At 40.0% G+C, this 21,130-nt stretch overlaps 1 protein-coding gene across 1 annotated transcript in view; it reads left to right on the top strand.

Annotated features, from left to right (window-relative positions):
• Positions 1–7,248: 7,248 nt before the first annotated feature.
• The window catches only part of ADSS2 (adenylosuccinate synthase 2), a 40,546-nt gene continuing 26,664 nt past the window's right edge, over positions 7,249–21,130 (top strand). Inside the window, exons 1-2 of the mRNA XM_032636869.1 lie at positions 7,249–7,544; positions 21,013–21,115. Of these exons, the coding sequence (XP_032492760.1) occupies positions 7,362–7,544; positions 21,013–21,115 (286 nt within the window). The 5' untranslated portion in view covers positions 7,249–7,361. The remainder of the gene's footprint in view (positions 7,545–21,012; positions 21,116–21,130) is intronic.

The following is a 21,130-nucleotide window of genomic DNA, read 5'->3' as shown; positions in this document are numbered from 1 at the left end:
GCGCATAAACCTTGGAGGGCGATGCAGACTTGAGGTCCACAAACACCAGAGAAAGAGAGATGCTGTGATGAGAACCAGGTGCTGGGAGGTTCGAAGGAGGGACAAAATGTGGCTAGGGTGGGGGAGGGGGTGGGCAGACAGGTGTGGGCGAGAGCATCGGAGGTGCAGGTAATTGAAGTATTACCCTTGACTGGGGTGGGGGTGGGGGGTGGGGCAACTGTTCCTGTTCAGGTGTCTCAGATTTCCAAAAGAGCAAGGGGTCCAGGCTGGCTGAAGCAGATCCAAGAGGCCTTGTGTGGTGGAGATGAAAAAGCAGGCTAGGGCCTTGAATGCTACTCCGAAGCAGTTGCACATAATTCCACTGACTCTGGGGAACCATTGAGGGTCTTTGATCAGAGGAGTGATGTGATCAGAGCAGCATTTTAGGCAGTACATAGATGTTGCTCCTATGTCCCCCATCCTGGGGGTGGTTTGCTATTTTTCCATGCTAAAGGGCATACACACATTTTCCCTCTCTCCAAGCTGTTTGTCAGCTGTCTAAAATGAGGTTTTACTTCTAAATACTTAACATAAAAATTATTCCATTTCCTAATTTGGGAGGGTTAATTAGTGCTTGGCTTTATAAAATGACTGGGCACACCACAGTGATTACCCTTACTATTTGTACAGCACATTCCAGAGGAACCCAAGCATCTGTCATCTCCTAGTCTCACTTTCTAGTGGAAAGGTGACTGCACCCAGCTTATGCGGGTCAGGCCTGGAGACTTGAATTCTTGCCTTAGAAGACCTGCAGCTGTAAATGACTTTCTGGTGATAGAGCACACGAAGACTTAAAGTTACTGTGTCACTCGCCAGTGCCCCCTGCATTCCTGCAGCTGTTTTTCCACAAGACTCTAGCCATGTCATTTGAAAGTATCCTGAAATATTTTTAAACTTAATGCTGAGGTGGCAAAAGTGGTTTAAGTCCAGGGTGAGAGGTTAACTTTCGAACTCTGAAGAGTATTCTTTGGTCTCAACCCTTGGGTTTTATGAGGCTGCCAGCTCTAAAGTGGATGCCTCTGGTCAAGGGATAAGATGTGAGTGTGTGTGTGAATATTATAAGTATTCATATACATATTGATATATAAGTATCAATACTTTGAAAACCCTCGTATATACACAGCTAAGACATGGTTATTCATTGCCTGTCACTGCCCCAAACAAAACTCAAATGTTGTGTCCTACTGAAGGTGGGCATATCAATGATTAAAATGAAGCTACTTGGCCATAAACTCAAAAAGTCAAACTCAAGACCATCTCTCTTCCTTGCCTCTCCTGATTAGACATCCATTCCACCCTCTAGTAGAGCTGACCAGTTAAAAACGTCCTTCCACCACTCCACTGTATAGAGTACACTCTAACCAAGGGCTTATGAATACATTTGAAACAGTGACATCCTAGTGTTATTTTATGGAAATTACACAAACCCTCCTCTCTTGATGTAAATATGCTTCTTTACATCACACCAATTAAAATTAGTCCTTTTACAAGGTATTTGGATTTATTTCTATTATCTAAACTGCTTCCAAGTTTAGACTTATTTTTTTGTTCGTTTGTTGTTTGTTGTTTGTTTTGGGCCCTGAAGTTCTCAACCAGGGATTGAACCTGGGTCCCCAGCAGTGGAAGTGCTGAGTCCTAATCACTGGACTGACAGGGAATTCCCTAGATTTTTATTTTTAACTTTTCCTTCTCCTTTATCTCTATATCACCTGTCAACCTGAAAAATAAAACAGCCAGTTATTTTACCAGCAAAATGGGTTTATTTGGGAGTAGTAGAGAATTGCAATTCAGGACAGGCAAGCTATGGTGAATCATGGGCAACTCCAGAGAACAAAGGAGAGGGACTTGCTTTTATTAGGTTTTAGGAAGAAATTGCTAGGGTTGTTTTGAACGAAAGTTCATTGGAGAAGAGCCAGAGTCTGAGGTTGTGGCAGTTTCTCATTGGCTGCAAGTGGTAGTTAGTGCATTGTTGCTGGGTCAGGGAAGGATCTTCCTTTTTCTTGAAAGCAGGAGATAAAACTGCTGTGTGAAAAACGTCCTCCCTTATACCAGAAGAAAAGTAACATTCTTCCTTCTTGCCGCTGGTTATGCAGGCTGCAACAAGTGGCAGGTGGGTGAGAGCTCCCTTTTTAGGGCTTCCTGACTCCATTTAAGATGAGGTTTCTTTCATTTTCACATTTCCCTCTTTGATCACCATCTTTGCTTGAAAGCATTGCTGATCAAGAGTCAGGTTTTCCAGGCTTCCCTGGTGGCGCAGTGGTTGGGAGTCCGCCTGCTGATGCAGGGGACCTGGGTTCGTACCCTGGTCTGGGGGGATCTTGCATGCTGCGGAGCGGCTGGGCTTGTGAGCCACAGCCGCTGAGCCTGCGCATCCAGAGCCTGTGCTCTGCAGCGGGGGAGGCCACAGCAGAGAGAGGCCTGCATACCTTTTCCCCATTTAGAGGTTTTGTCCCTGCAGGAAGGAGCTTTCCTGGTTGTCCTGCCCCACGTTGGAGGGAAAGTGCAGACTGGAAACCACTGAGGCCACATTTGAGGGAAAAAGAAAAGTAGGAGGGATAACTCTCAGGCATTTCCCATCTAAAGTCTTTATCTTATCAAGGCCATAAACATTGGAGATCATTTTAAAGTGCTGAGCTAGTATCACCCTTTTTGTGTTACTGAAACAAACTTGGATCCACTCACCCATGCACAGTAAAGCCAATCTACAGACAACAGGTTGTGATGAAGGAAAGTGCAGTGCTTATTGCAGAGCACCAAGCAAGGAGTCCAGGCAGCTAATGCTTAATAGACCCAAACTTCCTGATGGCTTTCAGGAAAAGGTCTTTAAAGACAGGGTGATGGAGGGGAGTTGTGGGGTGCATGCTCAGCTCATGGACATTCTTCTGATTGGTTGGTAGTGAGGTAATTGGGAGTCAACATCATCAACCTTCTGGTTCCCAAATGGTCTGGGGTCTATGTGCTTGTGGGCAGCAGAAGTTAACTTCATCCACCTGGGGGGGATTTCATTATCTGCAAAATAGCTCAATGGATATGGCTCAGAATATTAGCTATAGCCCTTGAGGAGGAACTGAAGGTCCTTGACTTTGTTTAATGGCTACTATTATTATTTTGTCTTGCTTGAGTGTTTTCCTTTCTTTATGCATTTTCTCACTTCTTTGATTAAATTTATTCTTTGGAACTCAGGGAAGACCTAAGAGGCTAAAGTTTTCCTACAGATGAGAGGCAGGTGGAGGACATGCCAGGGAGAGTGTGTGTGGGGGGGGGTGAGGGGGTCTGTCCCCAAAAGGCCCCATAGGGTCCTGTTCAGTTACATTGGGTATATGTCATTTTTACGAAGATTTCACGGGCACAAAGCTTAAAATGATTATGCAAAGCACAGTTAAAAGTAATATGACAAGTTCAGTTTGCATGATGGTTCTGAACCAGGAGCCTAAATCTGAAGGTAATGATAAATAGGTTAAAAAAAGAGGGTGGGGGTGATCAGGTGAAATTTGTTGTAACCAGTGGGCTAGTTCCCTGATCTTGTATAATTGAGTTTTTGTCTCTCCAGAGGCATTTAACTATGTGTAACTGGTGGTATTTGCTATTGAAAAAAATGCCTTCTTGTTCAGCAAGTAGGTAATCAAGGGCTATGCGATTTTCCAAAACTATTGATACTTTAGCTAATGAGTCAAGTGATCCTTGTTAGGTTGCTATTGCTTTGGCTGTGGAATTGACTAGCTCTCCTAATGTTCGGAAAGATTTTTAATCATGCGTTCACTGGAACTTATTCCGACCCAGAGGAGAAAGGCTCTCCCTTTGGAGGCAAACTCAGAGTCAGGTAGGCCTCCTGGAAGTTCTCTTTTAAGGAGGCTTAATGGAGTGGGCCAATGGAAGGCTTCAAACATCTTACTCTGTAGCTGATGCCAAGGGGTTGCCGAGTGAAATTAGCAGTAGCACTTGGGACAAGCGAAAAAAATTGTTACAGGATGGACTAAAGGGTCACCATTGTCATGAATGGATTGAAGTTTCTGGTGGCAAATACAACAATTAGGTAAGTGTCCCCCTTTTGTAACAGATTGAAAATGCAGATAAGAGCACTGTCTTTCCAAGAAGAGGGAGAGGATAAGGCAAGAAGTAATAGAGAAAAAAGGTACACAGGCCTGGTCCAGTCATTTTGGGAAGAAAGATGTGTCCTTCAGCTGTTTCCTTCAATTCCTGATCAGTTTGATTCAGCAGTCTCCAGTGCTTGTTATAGGATGGGATGCCAGGTGGAGTCTTCTTTAACTGTGAGATGTTTACCCAAGGTTTGAGTCTCTTTGATGTTTTGTTGTATCTGGGTAGTGAGGGGGACCTTGGTGTAGTCCTTTCCAAGGAAATTCAAAGGCAACCTTTGTTCTTATTGATTCCAAATCAGAAGGGTTGGAGAAAACTGGAAACATTAGTTTGGAGATTTGTAGTCAGATATTAGGGAAACAAGACTTTAGGATCCTGTCCAGCTTATAGATATATAACAAAACCTTAAAGAAAATTAACAGGACAAGAATGTAATATCTACAAAGGTGCAAACATAATTTCTCTCTCCATAACTATCCCCTTTTTATGAAAAATAATCATAGTAAAACTAATTTGTTTGTATTAAATTTGGCTTGATTATTTCCATAAATGCAGTAAGAATAGTGATTGACCATATAAGCTCTTTTTAAGATTACTTTGCTGGAAACTTACAAGCAAGGTATCAGGCTTATTTTTCCAAGAAGTTCCTTAAAATTGGTCATAACTGAGTCTATGTAGCTCTCAAATATTACATTCCAGTCAAAGCCTTGGCAATGTAGTCAGTATTTCCAATTGTATCCTATTATAAGAAGAACAGGTTCTCACTGAATTCAAGTAAATAACTAACTGTACTGTCAGGAAAAAAATATTTAAGAGCTTCCGAATTCTGGAAGGACCAGGTAGGAAAAGATAAATATTTCATCTTTGTTTACAATTGCTGTAAGTCACAGATGCTTAAGAGAAAACGTTTCCTTAAATCTGGAAAAGTAAACATTAGGGGACTAACATAAGAAGTCATAAAAATTATAATCATCCTCAAAAAGACTTCATTCAGAAAAGTAAAACATTAGGGAACTAGCATAAAAAAATCATAAAAATTATAATCATCCTCATTTATTCATTCAGCTTCCTTTAAATCTTGTTGATCTTGATCTTGGGTTAGCAGCTTTATGAATCAATCAATTTTCCATTAAAGTTTTAGAAACTTTTACCCAGTTCAGTGTTATGAACTTAAAGTTATCAGAAACCTGCATTCTAGAGCAGTGGTCCCCAACCTTTTTGGCACCAGGGACTGGTTTTGTGGAAGACAGTTTTTTTCTCATGGACTGGGGTTGGGTGGGGAGGATGCTTCAGGCAGTAAGGTGAGCAATGGGGAGCGGCAGATGAAGTTTCGCAGGCTCCCCTGCCGCTCACCTCCCACTGTGCAGCCTGGGGGGTTGGGGACCCCTGTTCTAGAGTATTTGTTAGGGTCTTTTCCAGGAATCTCCTTGAAGACGAAGCATTTTTATAGGAATATTCTTGCAAAGCATCAGAGTAAAACAGTAACTCTCTGTGAATGACAAAAGACTTAAATGTCTGTTATTAAAGATTCAGTAAGAGTCCATTATTATGGAATTGACATGGGAATTTGGTAAGTTCTATGACACACATTTTAAGATAACTAGAATTATGAATGATAATACACCAGAACATATCAAGATTTCTAGGAATGTTATAATTTCTGAAACATTTATAACATATACAGATGCAATATAAAGAAGGCTTAGTATTATTTATTTGACAATGCTTCCCATGTAATTTCCCAAATAAGCCTAATTAGTTTAATATCTCCTTTTTAATAAAGAGAGAGAACAGATCCTTCAAGATGCTCCAGCGGCCCTCCAAAAAAATCCCAAAGTTAGTTTAAGGTCAAAAAGACTTCATTTATAGTTTGATTTTTGGGAAGTTTTTCAAAAATATCAAAAATTTTGGACATGACTAAATTGGATCACAGATCATTATAAAATAATATTTATTCATTTAACTAAAGTGGCAAAAAGATTTCAAAGGTTAGAGCATTGTTGCTGGGGCAGGGAGGAATCTGCCTTCTTTTTTTTTAAAAGCAGGAGATAAAATTCCTATGTGAAAAATGTCTTCCCTTATCCCAGAAGAAGAGTAATACTCTTATCTTCCTTGTTCCTCTGGTTATGCAATCTGCTAGGAGTGGTACCTGCACGACAGCTACCCCATTGGGGCTTCCTGACTCCACTTAAAATGAGCTTAATTTATTTTCACAGTATACTTGGGAATCTAGCGACAACTGAAACACTAAACACTACAGAAAGGACCTGGGCTCTGGACTCAGACCATCTAGGTACCAATTCATCCCTCACTGGAGGAAGTTTACTAACTTTCAAACCCTGTAAAATAAGGATAAGATAGTATTACCTACCTCATATGGTTGTGGGAATTAAAAGTGCATTATAGTATTCGGCATATATTGTATGACATGGGCAATTCATTCCTTCTCTCTGAACTTCTGTTACTAATATGTAAAATGAGAAGGTATAGGACTCTACGTGTTCTCTACATTTTCAGGCCTAATGTCCTCTACATTACTGCTTTACTTTCGAGTTTGCCTGTTCCCATCTCTGTTCTTACTTCCAGAGCTTTACTTTCCAAATTATAAATCTATAGTACGTTTCAATTTCATCCCATTTGTATTTTGAAATTGCACCCTTTGTATTTTGTACACACTATCTCATCCCTTAATAAAAACAAATTACAAATTATTTAAATATGAACATTTTCAGAGACTGAAACGTGCAGATGGCAGACACCAAATCACTGGTATACGTCGCTTCCGCCAGAGCGCTGCCGGGAGTTGTAGTCTGACGCACAGGCACACACCTCCCCGCCTCTCCAGTTTGAAAAGCGGGAGGAAGGGCGGGTGGGCGGGGCGTTGAGGCTGAAGCGCGCTCGAAGCCCCGCCCCCGCCCCTTTCCGCTCGCCCGGTTCGCCCTAGAGGGGCGCGCCCGGCCGTGGAAGGGGCGTGGTCTTTTCCTGAGGGGCGGTGCTGCCGAGGCCGGCGTCCTCCGGGAGGTCCTGATTCCCCCCGCGCCGAGGGCGGCGGGAGCGCGGGGCGGGCCTGGCGGGAGGGTGGCGACCCGGCAGGCGGGGCGGGGGCGGGCTGGCTCTGGCTCCGGCTCCTTCTTCCTCCGCATGTGGCTGGCGGCCGCGGAGCAGTTCAGTTCGCGCACTCCCGCCCGCCCGCGTCCCCTTCGGGCTCTCCTCGCGTCTCTGGAGCCATGGCGTTCGCAGAGACCAACCCGGCGGCATCCTCCTTGCCCAACGGCGACTGCGGCCGCCCCAGGGCGCGGCCCGGAGGGAACCGGGTGACGGTGGTGCTCGGCGCGCAGTGGGGCGACGAAGGCAAGGGGAAGGTGGTGGATCTGCTGGCGCAGGACGCAGACATCGTGTGCCGCTGCCAGGTGAGGCGGCCGGGCTCTGATGGGAAGCCGGCCCCTGAGCTCGGGCCCAGAACTCGCATCCACCGTCCAAAATAAGGTGTCACCTTGAGGTTCTTTCCTCTTATTATGAGCTGCGGCGACGTGGAGAAATGGCGGGAGGTCGGAGACCCCTGCCCTGGGGCCTTGGGCTGAGGGCTCGGGGTGGCTCAGGAGGAAGATGCGGCTTGACGGGGAGCCTTTGAGATGCGCGATGCCTGGGGAGTTGCAGTTCTCGGTCTGGGGACAAGTGCTCAAACCCAGGACTGAGGCCGGGGTGGAGGTGGGTTACTGTTCGAATTTGAGGAGCTACCTCCCGAGGCCTGCTGGCGACTCCGGGCGGAGACCCTACGGGGCCGCAAAACCTTCCCCATCATCACCCATCCGCTCAGGGAGACCAAGTGGGCCGAAACGCCCTGAAATCCAGACTCACCACTCCCCCACCTGCAGGCCCTGAGCTTGCAGAGCTTTGCCACCTCCGGGCCACTTTGTTGACATGAGAACCCACCTCCGGGGCTTAGGGCTGTTTGATGACTGTTTAGTGTCCCCGGTTTTTTTTACTCGGTACCCGGTATACTAAGGGGAGATTAATTTTACATGTTGGTCCCAGATGTGGGAATCCCACCCAGCTCTTTTACGATTGAGGCAAGTGAAATACACGAGTGTCAAATCTAGTATTTAGAAATATTTACAGTGTTACGCTCACATCTAGAGTGAACTTTCGGGAAATGGAATGGTAAGGTACTTCCTACCGGGAGACACGTGGTTTTCACTGTAAGCTTTCTTCCTATTTGTCGTTTGCTTTGAAGCAGCCTAGAGGCTAGGCCTTTGTAAAGGCTCTTAGATAACTGTTACCAATTTTAAAATTCGAAATAGTTGAGCAATAACTACTTTCAAAACGAATGGTAGTGTAATAGCTGAAGTTAACCACTGTCTGTTTAGGTTGCAAGAATGCTTCTTCTTCGTGAACTTACCTGGCAGAATATAATGATGCTGTGTACATTCTAACAAGTTCATAGGCCCGCTTGATTGGAAGTTTTCTACCTAAAATTGAGTACCATTTGAGCATGCAGAAAAGGTAATCGTAGGCACATCAAAAGTTAAATAAAAATCTTGTTTTTTGCGTGCAAAAATCCATCCTGCCCATTCCTTGGTTAAGACAGTTGCACCAGTTGCCTCTTAGTATTACTACTAGCACCACCCCCAGCACCTCCCTTCCAGCCTTCTATTCCTCCACCCCTCTGGCAACACGCATACCTTACTTAATAACACCCCTAAAGGGGTTGCCTCACACTGCCTTAGGAGCTGCTCCAGAAGGCTGGCCTTCACCTTACTTTTGTCTTAAAATCAGATCTGGCTGTGCTGTGGGGAAAGAAGTATGAAAATATACCTAACTCTTTCTGGGTAGGAGCGGAGAGAGGCTGAGACCTGTTTATTTACTTCACTGTCATTTCTGACATCTTCCTTACACAGAAATAGTAGTGCTCGGGTTCAGCTACATTATGGCTTGTAGGAAGGTTTTGGGAATGTGACCATTTTGCCTTTATTCTGAAAGATCCTCAGTTTTTTTTTTTTTTTTTTTTTTTTTTTTTTTTTTAATGCGTTACGCGGGCCTCTCACTGCTGTGGCCTCTCCCGTCGCGGAGGACAGGCTCCGGACGCGCAGGCCCAGCGGCCATGGCTCACGGGCCCAGCCGCTCCGCGGCACGTGGGATCCTCCCAGACCGGGGCACGAACCCGCGTCCCCTGCATCGGCAGGCGGACTCCCAACCACTGCGCCACCAGGGAAGCCCAGATCCTCAGTTTTAACATCCCTTTGAAACGTAGTAGAATTAGTTTGTTGATTGGAGAAGGTGCTACTGTGTTACTGTAAAAAGTAGTCTTGAAGGAGGTCATGGACCAATCTGATCTGATGCCCTTGGAAAGTCTAGAGAGAAGTGACTGAGAAGGAGCCAAGTTTGGCTTTAAAATGTTAGCTGAGGGCTTCCCTGGTGGCACAGTGGTTGAGAGTCCGTCTGCCGATGCAGGGGACACGGGTTCGTGCCCCAGTCTGGGAAGATCCCACATGCCGCGGAGCGGCTGGGCCCGTGAGCCATGGCCGCTGAGCCTGCGTGTCCGGAGCCTGTGCTCCGCAACGGGAGAGACCGCAACAGTGAGAGGCCCGCGCACCGCAAAACAAACAAACAAAATGTTAGCTGAAGTTAGAGAAGAAACATATGAGCAGACTCGCACCGCAAAACAAACAAACAAACAAAATGTTAGCTGAAGTTAGAGAAGAAACATATGAGCAGACTTGTTAGGCAGACTTTACTCACCGGGAAAGTTTTGACTTACTACCTTACTTACATAATTTAAAAAGTGTTGTATTCTTCTAGTGCCTTTTAAGAGCTCATCATTAGAAGGATTCTTATGTCTTGTTAGTGCAGGCAGATAAGTAATGAATAGACTTAAGAATATCCCTTGTGATTCACCTTGGTAACTTTATATCATCTGGTCAGTCCTAGTAAGCTGACATCTGCGTAGTGAAGTTCTCCTGACTTATAAACTTGATGGTTATGGAATGTTGAAATTCTTAATAAGTATGTATAGAGAGCTGGGAAAAGTCAACTTTAGGAAAGACATTTTGAGCTTGAATTGCCATGTTTGATGATTCAAATTTTGTGTATTATTGAAAATAATATGCACTTTGTTAGAGTTTAAGCAGTATATTTTTGTCATATTCATGCCATAATCTCAGGTTTTATACAGTCTTTCTCCAGAAGTGGTATTATACACATAATGTATCTCTAATGGAATCATAAAATAGGGAATTGTTTCCAGTAAAAATACAGTTTTTTTAAAAAGAAAAGCTGACACTGCATTTAACTATATATTTTAATATATAAAATGCCTGTTTGGAAAGAATATATGAAAAGCTAGTGGCATTTTCATCATAATAGCACTTAAGACCTGTATTTTATTTTATTTTTATTTTTTTATTTTTTTTTTTTTTTGCGGTACGCGGGCCTCTCACTGTCGTGGCCTCTCCCGTTGCAGAGCACAGGCTCTGGACGTGCAGGCTCAGCGGCCATGGCTCGCGGGCCCAGCCGCTCCGTGGCATGTGGGATCCTCCCGGACCGGGGCACGAACCCGTGTCCCCTGCATCGAAAGGCGAACTCTCAACCACTGCGCCACCAGGGAAGCCCCAAGACCTGTATTTTAGATTCAAGATTTATAGGAAGTTACTTATAACTTGTTAGATACACTAGATCCTTAAATAAGTGTGTAGGACTTGCATGAAAGGATGACTTAATTTTAAATCGATAGGTCTTTTAAGAAAAAGAGAAGAAGAATTAAGTATAGGACCAATTCCTGGCACAGTTCATTCATCCAACAATCACATAATGAATATCTACAGGGGACCACTTAGCCCCAGAGTTAAAAGCTGAAAAAGGCAGGGCTTGTGCCCACAGGGAGCTTATAGTCTAGTGGACAACTGTTTCTTAAACAAGTATTTCCCAGGGTGGGGATAGAGAAGGGGACTAGTACAGGTTTTTCGAAGGGTTAAAGTATGGGAATAGGAAGGCTCCTTCCTGGCAACACAAAAATAGTTTTATTAGGAGAAAATTACTGTTTTTTTTTCTCCCCAGATACTCTCAAAATAAACTATTATTCTTTATTTTCTTTATTTTGTTGAGTAGAAACTACAGAGATTTTAACTATTGTACTTTATACCAGACCTTAAGCATGGGCTTATTTATTGTTCTGGAGAAAGTAAAGCTTGGTAGTCTCAGCTGCAACTACAGGCATGAAGTTGCCTGTAATCAGGAATAGGTAGAAGAGTATTTCTTTGTGTTTTTTCCCCAGGGCTTTAAAGTTAATATAAAGAGGAAATATTAACTAAAATTAATTACAAAGGGAAAGTATATCCTGTCACTTGCTATATAAAGTTGGCCATAAAAGTAAACACAATGGAAAAAAAATGTTAATTTATAGCTAGATGCTGGTATTTGCTGAAGGCTCTGAAACCAGCTATTAGCAAGTGATAGAGAAATGTAAAAGACATACCAGCCACAACTGAGGCGTTCTCCTTGAAATAATCAGAAAGGTTGAAAGATAATTTAAAAGAGAATAATTTCAGTGTTTTTTAATGCCTTGACCTTATACAGCTAAAATTATCTTCTAAACCACTTCCCATAATTTTGAAGATGGTGGAGAATTAGCATTTAAGGTAAGCCATTCTTCCAGTGTTATAACAATTGCTATTTCTGTGTCTCCTATCAGGATTGTTTTTTATGTGTAGTATTTCCCAAGTGCCTACATAAGTGTATACCAGTGTGTGGTGTACTTGGTTAACTCCTGCTTTCTCGGATTACTGTGTTTTCCCTACTAGAATGTACGTTTTCTCAAAAAGAGGACTTGTTCCTTTTTTGCTTTCTTCCATAGCATCTAGTACTGTGTGAGGCAGAGAGGAAGTAAATACTCAACAAATATTTATTGGGTGACCTGGATCACCCTTAGAAATTTCTGTGAATTCAGTAGTTTAGCCCTTTCCTGTATTATCTTAACATACCCCTAGACAATTTAATTGACTATTGGCATGAGTTTAACGTGGAATCCCCAACTTTCCTTGGATTAACATTTGTTAAGTAGTATTTTTCACGTACCGTTATGTTCAAAGGCTTTACTAGTTTATTTTAGACTTATTTCTTGTATCTATGAGAAAATAGATAACTGATAATTGTATCATTTTTTTGTGTATTTCCTCAGCAAATTTCAGTTGAATGCCCTGTGATTCTAGTAAATAGTTTTTCCTTGTTGAGGGCAGTAGATCTCCAAGTTTGGTCAATGAGGATGTCTCAAGTTGTTCACTATTTAAACTTATTGTATTAGTGTATATACTATACCATTATCTCTATTTTTGAGGCATATATTTTTTAAATTATATGAGGTCATCTCAGTATCAGATCGATATTATTATGTTTCTTTAATTTTGGTGAGAACGGGTGGGTTAGTTCGTTAGTTTTAAGTATCTCTAGGAAAAACTTTTGCCTAGAACAAATCTAGAGTGAACTGGTAAATTGATAATATAGTTAATAGCTTACTTACTGTAACTGAATACAAATCTACTTATAGTATCTTTTGGGGACTAGGTCAGATTTTGACACCAAAGATTAATGTGGTTGAGCTGCATACCAATAAGTGAAGACTGGTGATATTAGAATACTTTTATCTAACATCAAAGGGATATTGAGGTATTCAGTATTGTCTGGGGAAAGCAATTGAAAAGAACAGTAAGTATGTATAGCACAGGGAACTATACTCAATATTTTGTAATAACCTATAAGGGGAAAAGAATCTGAAAAAAATATATATGTATGGGACTTCCCCGGTGTCACAGTGGTTAATAATCCACCTGCCAATGCAGGGGACATGGGTTCGATCCCTGGTCTGGGAAGATCCTACATGCCACGGAGCAACTAAGTCTGTGTGCCACAACTACTGAGCCTGCTCTCTGGAGCCCACGAGCCACAACTACTGAAGCCCGTTCGCCTAGAGAATGTGCTCTGCAACAAGAGAAGCCACCTCAATGAGAAGACCGTGTACCGCCCCGAAGAGTAGCCCCCGCTTGCCGCAACTAGACAGAGCCCATGTGCAGCAATGAAGACCCAACACAGCCAAAAATAAATAAGTAAATATTTATTTAAAAAAAATATATGTATGTATAACTGAATCACTTTGCTGTACACCTGAAACTAACACAACACTGTAAATCAACTATACTTCAGTCAAGAAAGAAAGAAAGAACAAAAAGAAAGAAAGAGAAAGAAAGAAAGAAAGAAAAGAAAAGAAAATAACAGTAAATAGAGGACAGTTCCCATGGCTACTCTGGCTCCAAGACGGAATGGTTCTTTACATTGGACCAACTTTTAATTATATTTAATTCAATATAATAAAATTCCTCTTTAAAGAATAAGAGGTCCCATGAAATTTTTAAAAATGGGATTTTTGTGTCAAGCTTTTAAACACCCTTTTAAAGGAAGAATTTTATTCATGAGAGAAAACTTTTTTGACTTGAAATCTGCAGTTCAATTTCAATGTGTTTTAAGAAAATACCTCCATAAATGTAATGATTAAGTGAATTTTTATCAAGCATTTAGAGAGCTGCACAACATTATTGGTTTATGCATTTTTTGCTTGCATGTCTGATCTTCCTGACTATGACCCTGGTCATCTCTGACCGTTGTTTAGTAAGTGTGTATATTAGAGTTTGGTACCTAGAGTCTAGAGCTTCTTAATTAGGAACCTGAGATCCTCCAAGGCAATGCCTCGTTCCATTTTCATTGTGAGAAGTTGTTTTATAATGGTAATTTAAGGTACAAAATACAGGGTACTTGAGATTTTTGTCATTTGTGGGACATTTTTCTGTGTATGAAACTGGAAGGTAACCATAATACTGTAAGGTAAAGCAGATACCGTAAGCCTTTAAGAGATAACTGAGCAGTATACTTGGATGTCTTTGCTAAAAAGAAATTCAGATACCCTGTATATGTTTTCCTATCTAGTGTGTCTGGTTACTGTTGAATAGTTTAATTTGATCAACTTACTGCTAGTAACTTAAACCTGCTCTACTTTGAAATCATAAGCTAATTGCAATTATATGAATGTTTTTATAAAAGAACAGTCATCCTTGTTTATAATTGCTTTATTGCTGTAGATTGATATGTTTTAGTTTTGGCAAATAGTGAAGTGTTTCATCAGGAAAGGGACACAGGCCTTTCAGTGTTTACCAAGAAAAACAGCACAGGTAATAAGCACCAACTCAAAAGATTGTTAGGTTTCTAAGAAGCTTGAAGACTAGGTAGGAAGTGGGAACACTTTCTTGATTGCTGGAATAGTTCAAAGTCATGGGGTCTGAGACATTGCTGTGCTCTGCTGTAATCCATAGTGTTTACTCTGACTTCTTGATTGATGTTCATTTTGAGCTCTGTGATTACTGTACAGTGTTCATGTATTCAGAGCAAAAAGAAGACAAAGAGAAGACACATACTATTTTAGAGGCCTAAGTGGCCTGAGAAATGCCTCTTGGCTATGCGCATGAAATTGTTAGCCCACAACACTATTGCTAAAAAGAGACATCATTGTTTCAGGTTGTAACACTGCCTTCATCTCCTCTCCCAGCAGAAACTCACTTAGTTGCGGGAGTGATTTGGGGAAGAGGAAGACCTAGGAGCAAACTAAGAAGTTAAGACTCAGGAGTTACTTTTGCAGACTAATGTCATTTTGTTCCAGTTTAAATTTCTTCTTTTCTTTTCTTTTCTTTTTCTTTCTTTAAAAAAATCTCTCCTGGACCTTCTTAATTAGAAACTTACACATATCAACATTTCCTGATCCAAACTTTTATTCTAGAGTTGGGCTTGACAGCCTCTGGTTCTGAGGAGTGGTGGAAAGAAACTTTAAAACACTTGTCTTCTGACTTTCTTAAGTTTAAAATTAAATTGGGGGGGAAAAAGTACACATGAAAACAATATAAAAGAATTAAATACTATTATTTTGAAATATACTGTCTAAAACCCCAAGAAACAAACAACCAGTGGAGCCCAAAAGTGGCTTCGTATTGTGTGGCAAGTCTCTGAGGAAAAACGTAAGTCTGAAATGCCTTATGTGATATTTAAGAGAACAGTTACAAAATAACTAAATATTAAATAATATTATATCATCCCTGTATCCTGCAGTACCACCATGTTTTAGAGGTTTGTTCTTGACAGTATAAATACTAAAATTTAGAAGTTAATCATTTTTTAATTGAAGTATAGTTGATTTACAGTTAGTTTCAGGTGTACATAAGTTAATCATTTTATATTCAGTTATTACTAGCACAAGATGTGAACTTAGAGAGCCAGCTGTATACATACCATGTTGCAATGAGTTTGTTTTGTGAATCATTTGGAATCTTTGTCTGCAAGCAATGGAAAGAGATTGTCTTAAGCAAAATGCCAGTATGTTTAAAGGAAGACCAAGATGGCTAAACCTTAGAGTGGCCTGAGACAAAGGCAGACAGCTTCTGGGATCTCAGCAGCCAGAACTGGCAGCCTTTCCCTTTAGGATGCTCCCTTAGGTGATAGCCATCTCTAACTCTGAAAATCAAATTCCCAAGAGAGAGGAGCTTGATTGGCTCAAGCTTGGATTGGGTTTCTCTGTCTGGATCAATTACTGTGGCCAGAGGGGATGATTACTATGATTTACAAAGTAAGGGGTGAGGGGGTAGGGAGGCAGAGGGTCTGAACATACAAAAGGTATAGCTGACCTACAGTTAATTTCATATGGGAAAATTAAGAAATGAGGAAACATTAATTCAGGGTGATTCTCATTTGTAAACTGTTTTCTAATATCACTGTAGACCTCTAGTGCTTTTCTAGAGGGAAGAATGTTTGGTGTTAAATAGGTTATTATTATTTTAACTATAATTAAAATAATGAGAGTTAGCTGTATTGGTTTTTAAAAACTAAGAGTATATACAAGAAACTTTGCTCTTCATCTTTGAGAATACAGAATTTTAGTTCTGCTCCCCCCGCCCCCATCATAATGTTCTAATTTATTTCAATGAGATACAATTTTTTCCTGGTCATTAGGAAGCTTATTTAATATTTACATTCAATATTAATGTAAGAATAATGGTCAAAGAAAATAGGTAAAATAAACACCAGATTAGGGGATGTTTTTGTGATTGTGGTGAGTGCTGATTGGATGACTGGATTTCTTTTTTTTGATATATTCTTTACTTTAATACTATTAATTTGCATTTATTCTTTTTTGGGAGGCTATAGAATGGCTTTATTGTCTCAGACTTGTAGAGTTTTGTTTCCTAAAATTAATCAGTCCATATCAAAGAAGTACTAACAATGTCATAGAACTTTATTGGTCACTGCAGGGGAAGCAAAGAAGTAGTGAGCCCTTGTACTTAAAGATCATCTCACACCTATCCCCACTGAATTTTACATTTGTTCTTGTTATTTAATATAAGAAAAAATATCATATAAGGCATTATAAACTTAGGTTTTTCCTCAAAGAGACTTGCCACACACTGTGCAGCCACTTTTGGGCTCCACTGGTTGGTTTGTTTCTTGGGGTTTTAGATGGGATATTTTAAAATTAAAAATGTTCAAAAATTAAGACATCTGAGATTCATTGAGAAATATTTTCTCTATTGATAATAATTGATCTGGAAAACAATATTAATTACTATTCCACAGCCCCTTGTTTGTATAACAATTAATTGAACATATTTGTTTTTTTAGTTAGGTAGTATAAAATATACAGCTATGATAATTAGAGATATTTGTTAAATGCTGCATGAATGACTGGGATCATAAGTGTTATGGGAATTTAGCAAAGCAGCAAGAGGTAGTTACATATAACTATTAGTATGTGATTAATATTGTATCTGGGAGGATAGTTTACCAAATTTGCTTTGGGGAGTCAGTTGAAAGTATCAGTAGAAATAAGGATATATTTAGCTCCCATCATTTATCTGGCCTTCCCAGTGCTACTTAGGAGAATTGTTAAGCATAATTAAACAGGTATGTCCTTGCTACTTATCTTAGTACATACTACATAGAGTTGCCCATGTGAGAAGCATTCCATCACAAATATGGGAGCCTGCAGTTCAGAGTACAGTTGGCCCTCCATATCCCTGGGGTCTGCATCCAAGGATTCAACCAACCACCAATCGAAAATATTTGAAAAAAAATTCCAGAAAGTTCCAAAACGCAAAACTTGAATTTGCCATGCTGGCGACTATTTACATAGCATTTACGTCATATTAGGTATTATAAGTAATCTAGAGATGATTTAAAGTATACTTGAGGATGCACGTAGCTTGTATGCAAATACCACACTACTCTATACAAGGGATTTAAACATTTGTGGATTTTGGTATCTGTGGGAGTCCTGGAACCAATCTCCTGTGGATATGGAGGGAGGACTGTATCTGCCCTTGTAACTTCGTAGAGGGTATTGGTGGTTGGGTGAGGCTGGCAGTGGTGGTCCTATTGAAACTTCTTTGTTTTGCTATCTGCTAATAACATGTGACCTTTCCATGGACCTCTGTTTCAGGACAATTTCCTGAGCTCCCAAGAAGAATTTTGTGTATTCCACACAATTTATAAGTATTTTAGGTTAGCGTCCAAGTAGGCACTTCAAATCTGAAGCTTCGTCAGGGGCTTTTGGTGAAATGACCCTATACTCAAACTTAGTTTATATATGTAGATTTAATTTGTCAAGAAATTCCTTGTGAGTAGCTCCTTCTCAGTTTACCTCAGGACTGTTTTCTGCACAGTGAGTGTTTCAAGATTAGAAGCTATTATACCCCAACTCCCTCTTAGGGTACTAGTGACTGAATATACTAATAAGCACTTACATTTTCTCCCCTAACTCCTTAATAGGAAAATTTTAGGGTTATTCTTGGGTTTATTTAACCATATTTTCCTACTCAGTCAAACAATTTAAATGGGATTTAAACCATATAGTAATCCTTAATAAGGCATTGGTTATTGAAAAATCTTGGTTAGTGTTTGAGTGAGCAAGCTGTTCACTAAAGTGTGATTTCAAGCCTTCTGCAGCTGAACTTTTCCAGCCTGAACCACCACCTGTATGTAAACTTGGAAGGACTCAAAGAATTAAAGCAATTTATCACCCTCAAGTCATTTATCGCCAATCACAACCAGCTGCCTCAAACAAACAAACATATCAGCCACTATCTTTCCATCATTACTTCCTGTCTTGGTAAGATATTATCTGAGAGTAGTAGACTTTGTTACACACAAGAACAACCGAGTTAATAATTATTTCACCAAATGACTAGTATATCTGTAAAAATAACTTTGTGTAAAGGAGACTTACTTTAAAGGTCTACATCAAAATTACAGAGTAGATTGTTTTTTATATTAAGCAAATGATGGATTAAAAAGAAAACTGGTTCTGCTTAAATAATAATGCTTTATTGGTTGTTTGTCTCAAAGTCACCAATACTATTAACAATTTAATACAAATTCATTAAATTTAGTGTTTTATAACAATTTAGAGTAAATAGTTATAATAACAAATTAACACTTTCCTAGGATTTGAGGAAATTTTAATGAGCTTCATACTCTGAAAAGATTTTTCCTGAAAAGTTGGGGGACGTTTCCTAAATCATAAAAAGTTGTGATAAAAAGGCAAATATTGGTATGAGGGGTAGAGTAAAAGGAAAACCGTAAAAACCAAGTAAGAATTGTCCTGTGAGTTATTTAAAAAAGACTAAGTTAAGATCAATATAGTCTATGTTTTAAGATTCTGTCAGGATTGGTGATAAACCTGCCAAGTGTGAAATAATAGTAAAGTGTGTACCAGGAAGTGTATTGCAACATTGTTAATAATGACAAAAGGTTGGAAACAATCTGAATGTCTTTCTTTGGGACCAGTTTAATAAATTATGTGTCCATATGAAAAGGAATGTAGTGCAGCTGTTCAAAGGATGAGATGTTCTGTTTACAAGGTTATGGAAGGAGCGCCAAGATTTGTTAAGTAAAAAAGCAAGCTGCCCAGGTGTGTATCTTTCCTACCATTTGTATAGGTGGAATAAAACAATGTATAAATGTGTTTGTATATGCAAAATTACTTAGGGAAGGACACAAAAAGCTGGTGGTAACAGCAGCCTTGTAGCAGAGAAGGGGAGGGTGGAGTATGGGAAGGACTTCACTTTTTATTGTGCATCCTTCTGTGCCTTTTGTATCATATGCAGATGTTGCCTACAAAAAATAAATAGGAAAAAATATTCACCTGTTGCCTTGATGGTATCAAGTGAAGGAGGTATTGCTTAACACTACCACTTCTGTCCTTCCTGTGTCTTGTCATCTACCTGTTATCTTGTGGACTATAGGCCACCACCACCAAGTCTTTTTTTTTTTTTTTTTTTTAATTTACACGACATACACTAGTCTTTAAGCAAGGAATTCTTTGCTCTGTACAGTGCAAAACACAGTGTAAATAAGTATTTGCTTTTTTGAAGATTTTTTTGCAGGACCTATTTTTCTGGCATTTTTGTGAATTCATGATGATGATGGTAAAAGTAAGTAAAATACATTTGTCAAATAGCCTTGTGATCAAGTTAAACTAGTCATCCTCAGGAGATATCGTTTTGATTTTTTTTTAAATGTCCCACAAAGATGTTGTTAAACCTTTTATTTGTTCAAATATATTCCTAGTTGTTTATTTTAAAACTTTTGTTAGGATTGTGTAGAAGTTTAAACATAATCAAATTGATTTGTGTCTTTTCCCCATGCTTTTTAAGCTTAGAAATATTATCTGGTCACTTAATATTCAGTCTCCTTTGTACCTAATTTTTATAATTCAACTTCACATTTTGTTTCATAGAGTGGAAGTTTCACCATGGGTTTATGCTGTGATTCTCAGCTTTAGAGGTTCCTTGACCCAGTGTATTACTTTAGCCAGAGATGAGCAGATTCAAGGAATCGGTCACTAACCAAACTCATGAGACTGATTTTAAAATTTAAAAATTATTCTCCAGGATAACCAATATTTGAGGGATTTACTTGGGAGATATCCTCGTTGATAAGTCCATGTAAGAATAATAATTTTAGGTGACAAAGTTGCTTGACACACTCTTAGGACAATGAGAATTATATGAATATTTATATCAAGTTAGGGTAATTGGATAGATTTTTCTATTTTAAGGATTTTTTAAAGATAAATATCATGGAAAATTAATTAGATTGCTACATGTTCCACATAGTGCCGGAAACAGAATAACAAACTAATTGTTCCCTGTACTTTGTTCGCTTTTTTCTCTCTTTTAAAAAGGGATATGGGACTTCCCTGTTGGCGCAGTGGTTAAGAATCTGCCTGCCAATTCAGGGGACACAGGTTCGAGCCCTGATCTGGGAAGATCCCACATTCCACAGAGCAACTAAGCCTGTGCACCACAACTACTGAGCCTGCACTCCAGGGCCCATGAGCCACAATTACTGAGCCCACGTGCCACAACTACTGAAGCCGCGCGCCTAGAGCCCATGCTCCGCGACAAGAGAAGCCACCGCAATGAGAAACTTACACATCCCAACAAGAGTAGCCCCCGCTCGCCTTAACTAGAGAAAGCCCGCATGCAGCAATGAAGAGAAGACCCAACCCAGCCAAAAAATAATAATAATAAAATAAAATATAAAGGGATACGTCTTCCTATCTTCCAGAAACCTGAACTCTCCAATTTCCAGATCCTGTTAGGAATAGCCATTCAAGTAGGGAAAGGAGAGAGGATAGACAAACTATTGTAAAGCCTGTAAAGTATAAGTATTCACGGCAAATACTTGGGTTGCCTTATTGACATTTTAGCAGGAGATCGTTAATTCACTTTGGAAGGACATATATTACTTGTCATATTTATTGTCAGGTTCATTTTTCCCAATCTTGTATTTCAGGGAGGAAATAATGCTGGCCATACAGTTGTTGTAGATTCTGTGGAGTATGATTTTCATCTTTTACCTAGTGGAATAATTAATCCTAATGTTACGGCATTCATTGGTAAGTATATAAACT

Source organism: Phocoena sinus, chromosome 1 (genome assembly GCF_008692025.1).
Source record: "Phocoena sinus isolate mPhoSin1 chromosome 1, mPhoSin1.pri, whole genome shotgun sequence".
Taxonomy (NCBI): Eukaryota; Metazoa; Chordata; class Mammalia; order Artiodactyla; family Phocoenidae; genus Phocoena; species Phocoena sinus.
Note: the sequence above shows the minus strand (reverse complement) of the source record. Positions and strands in the feature narration are given on the sequence as shown.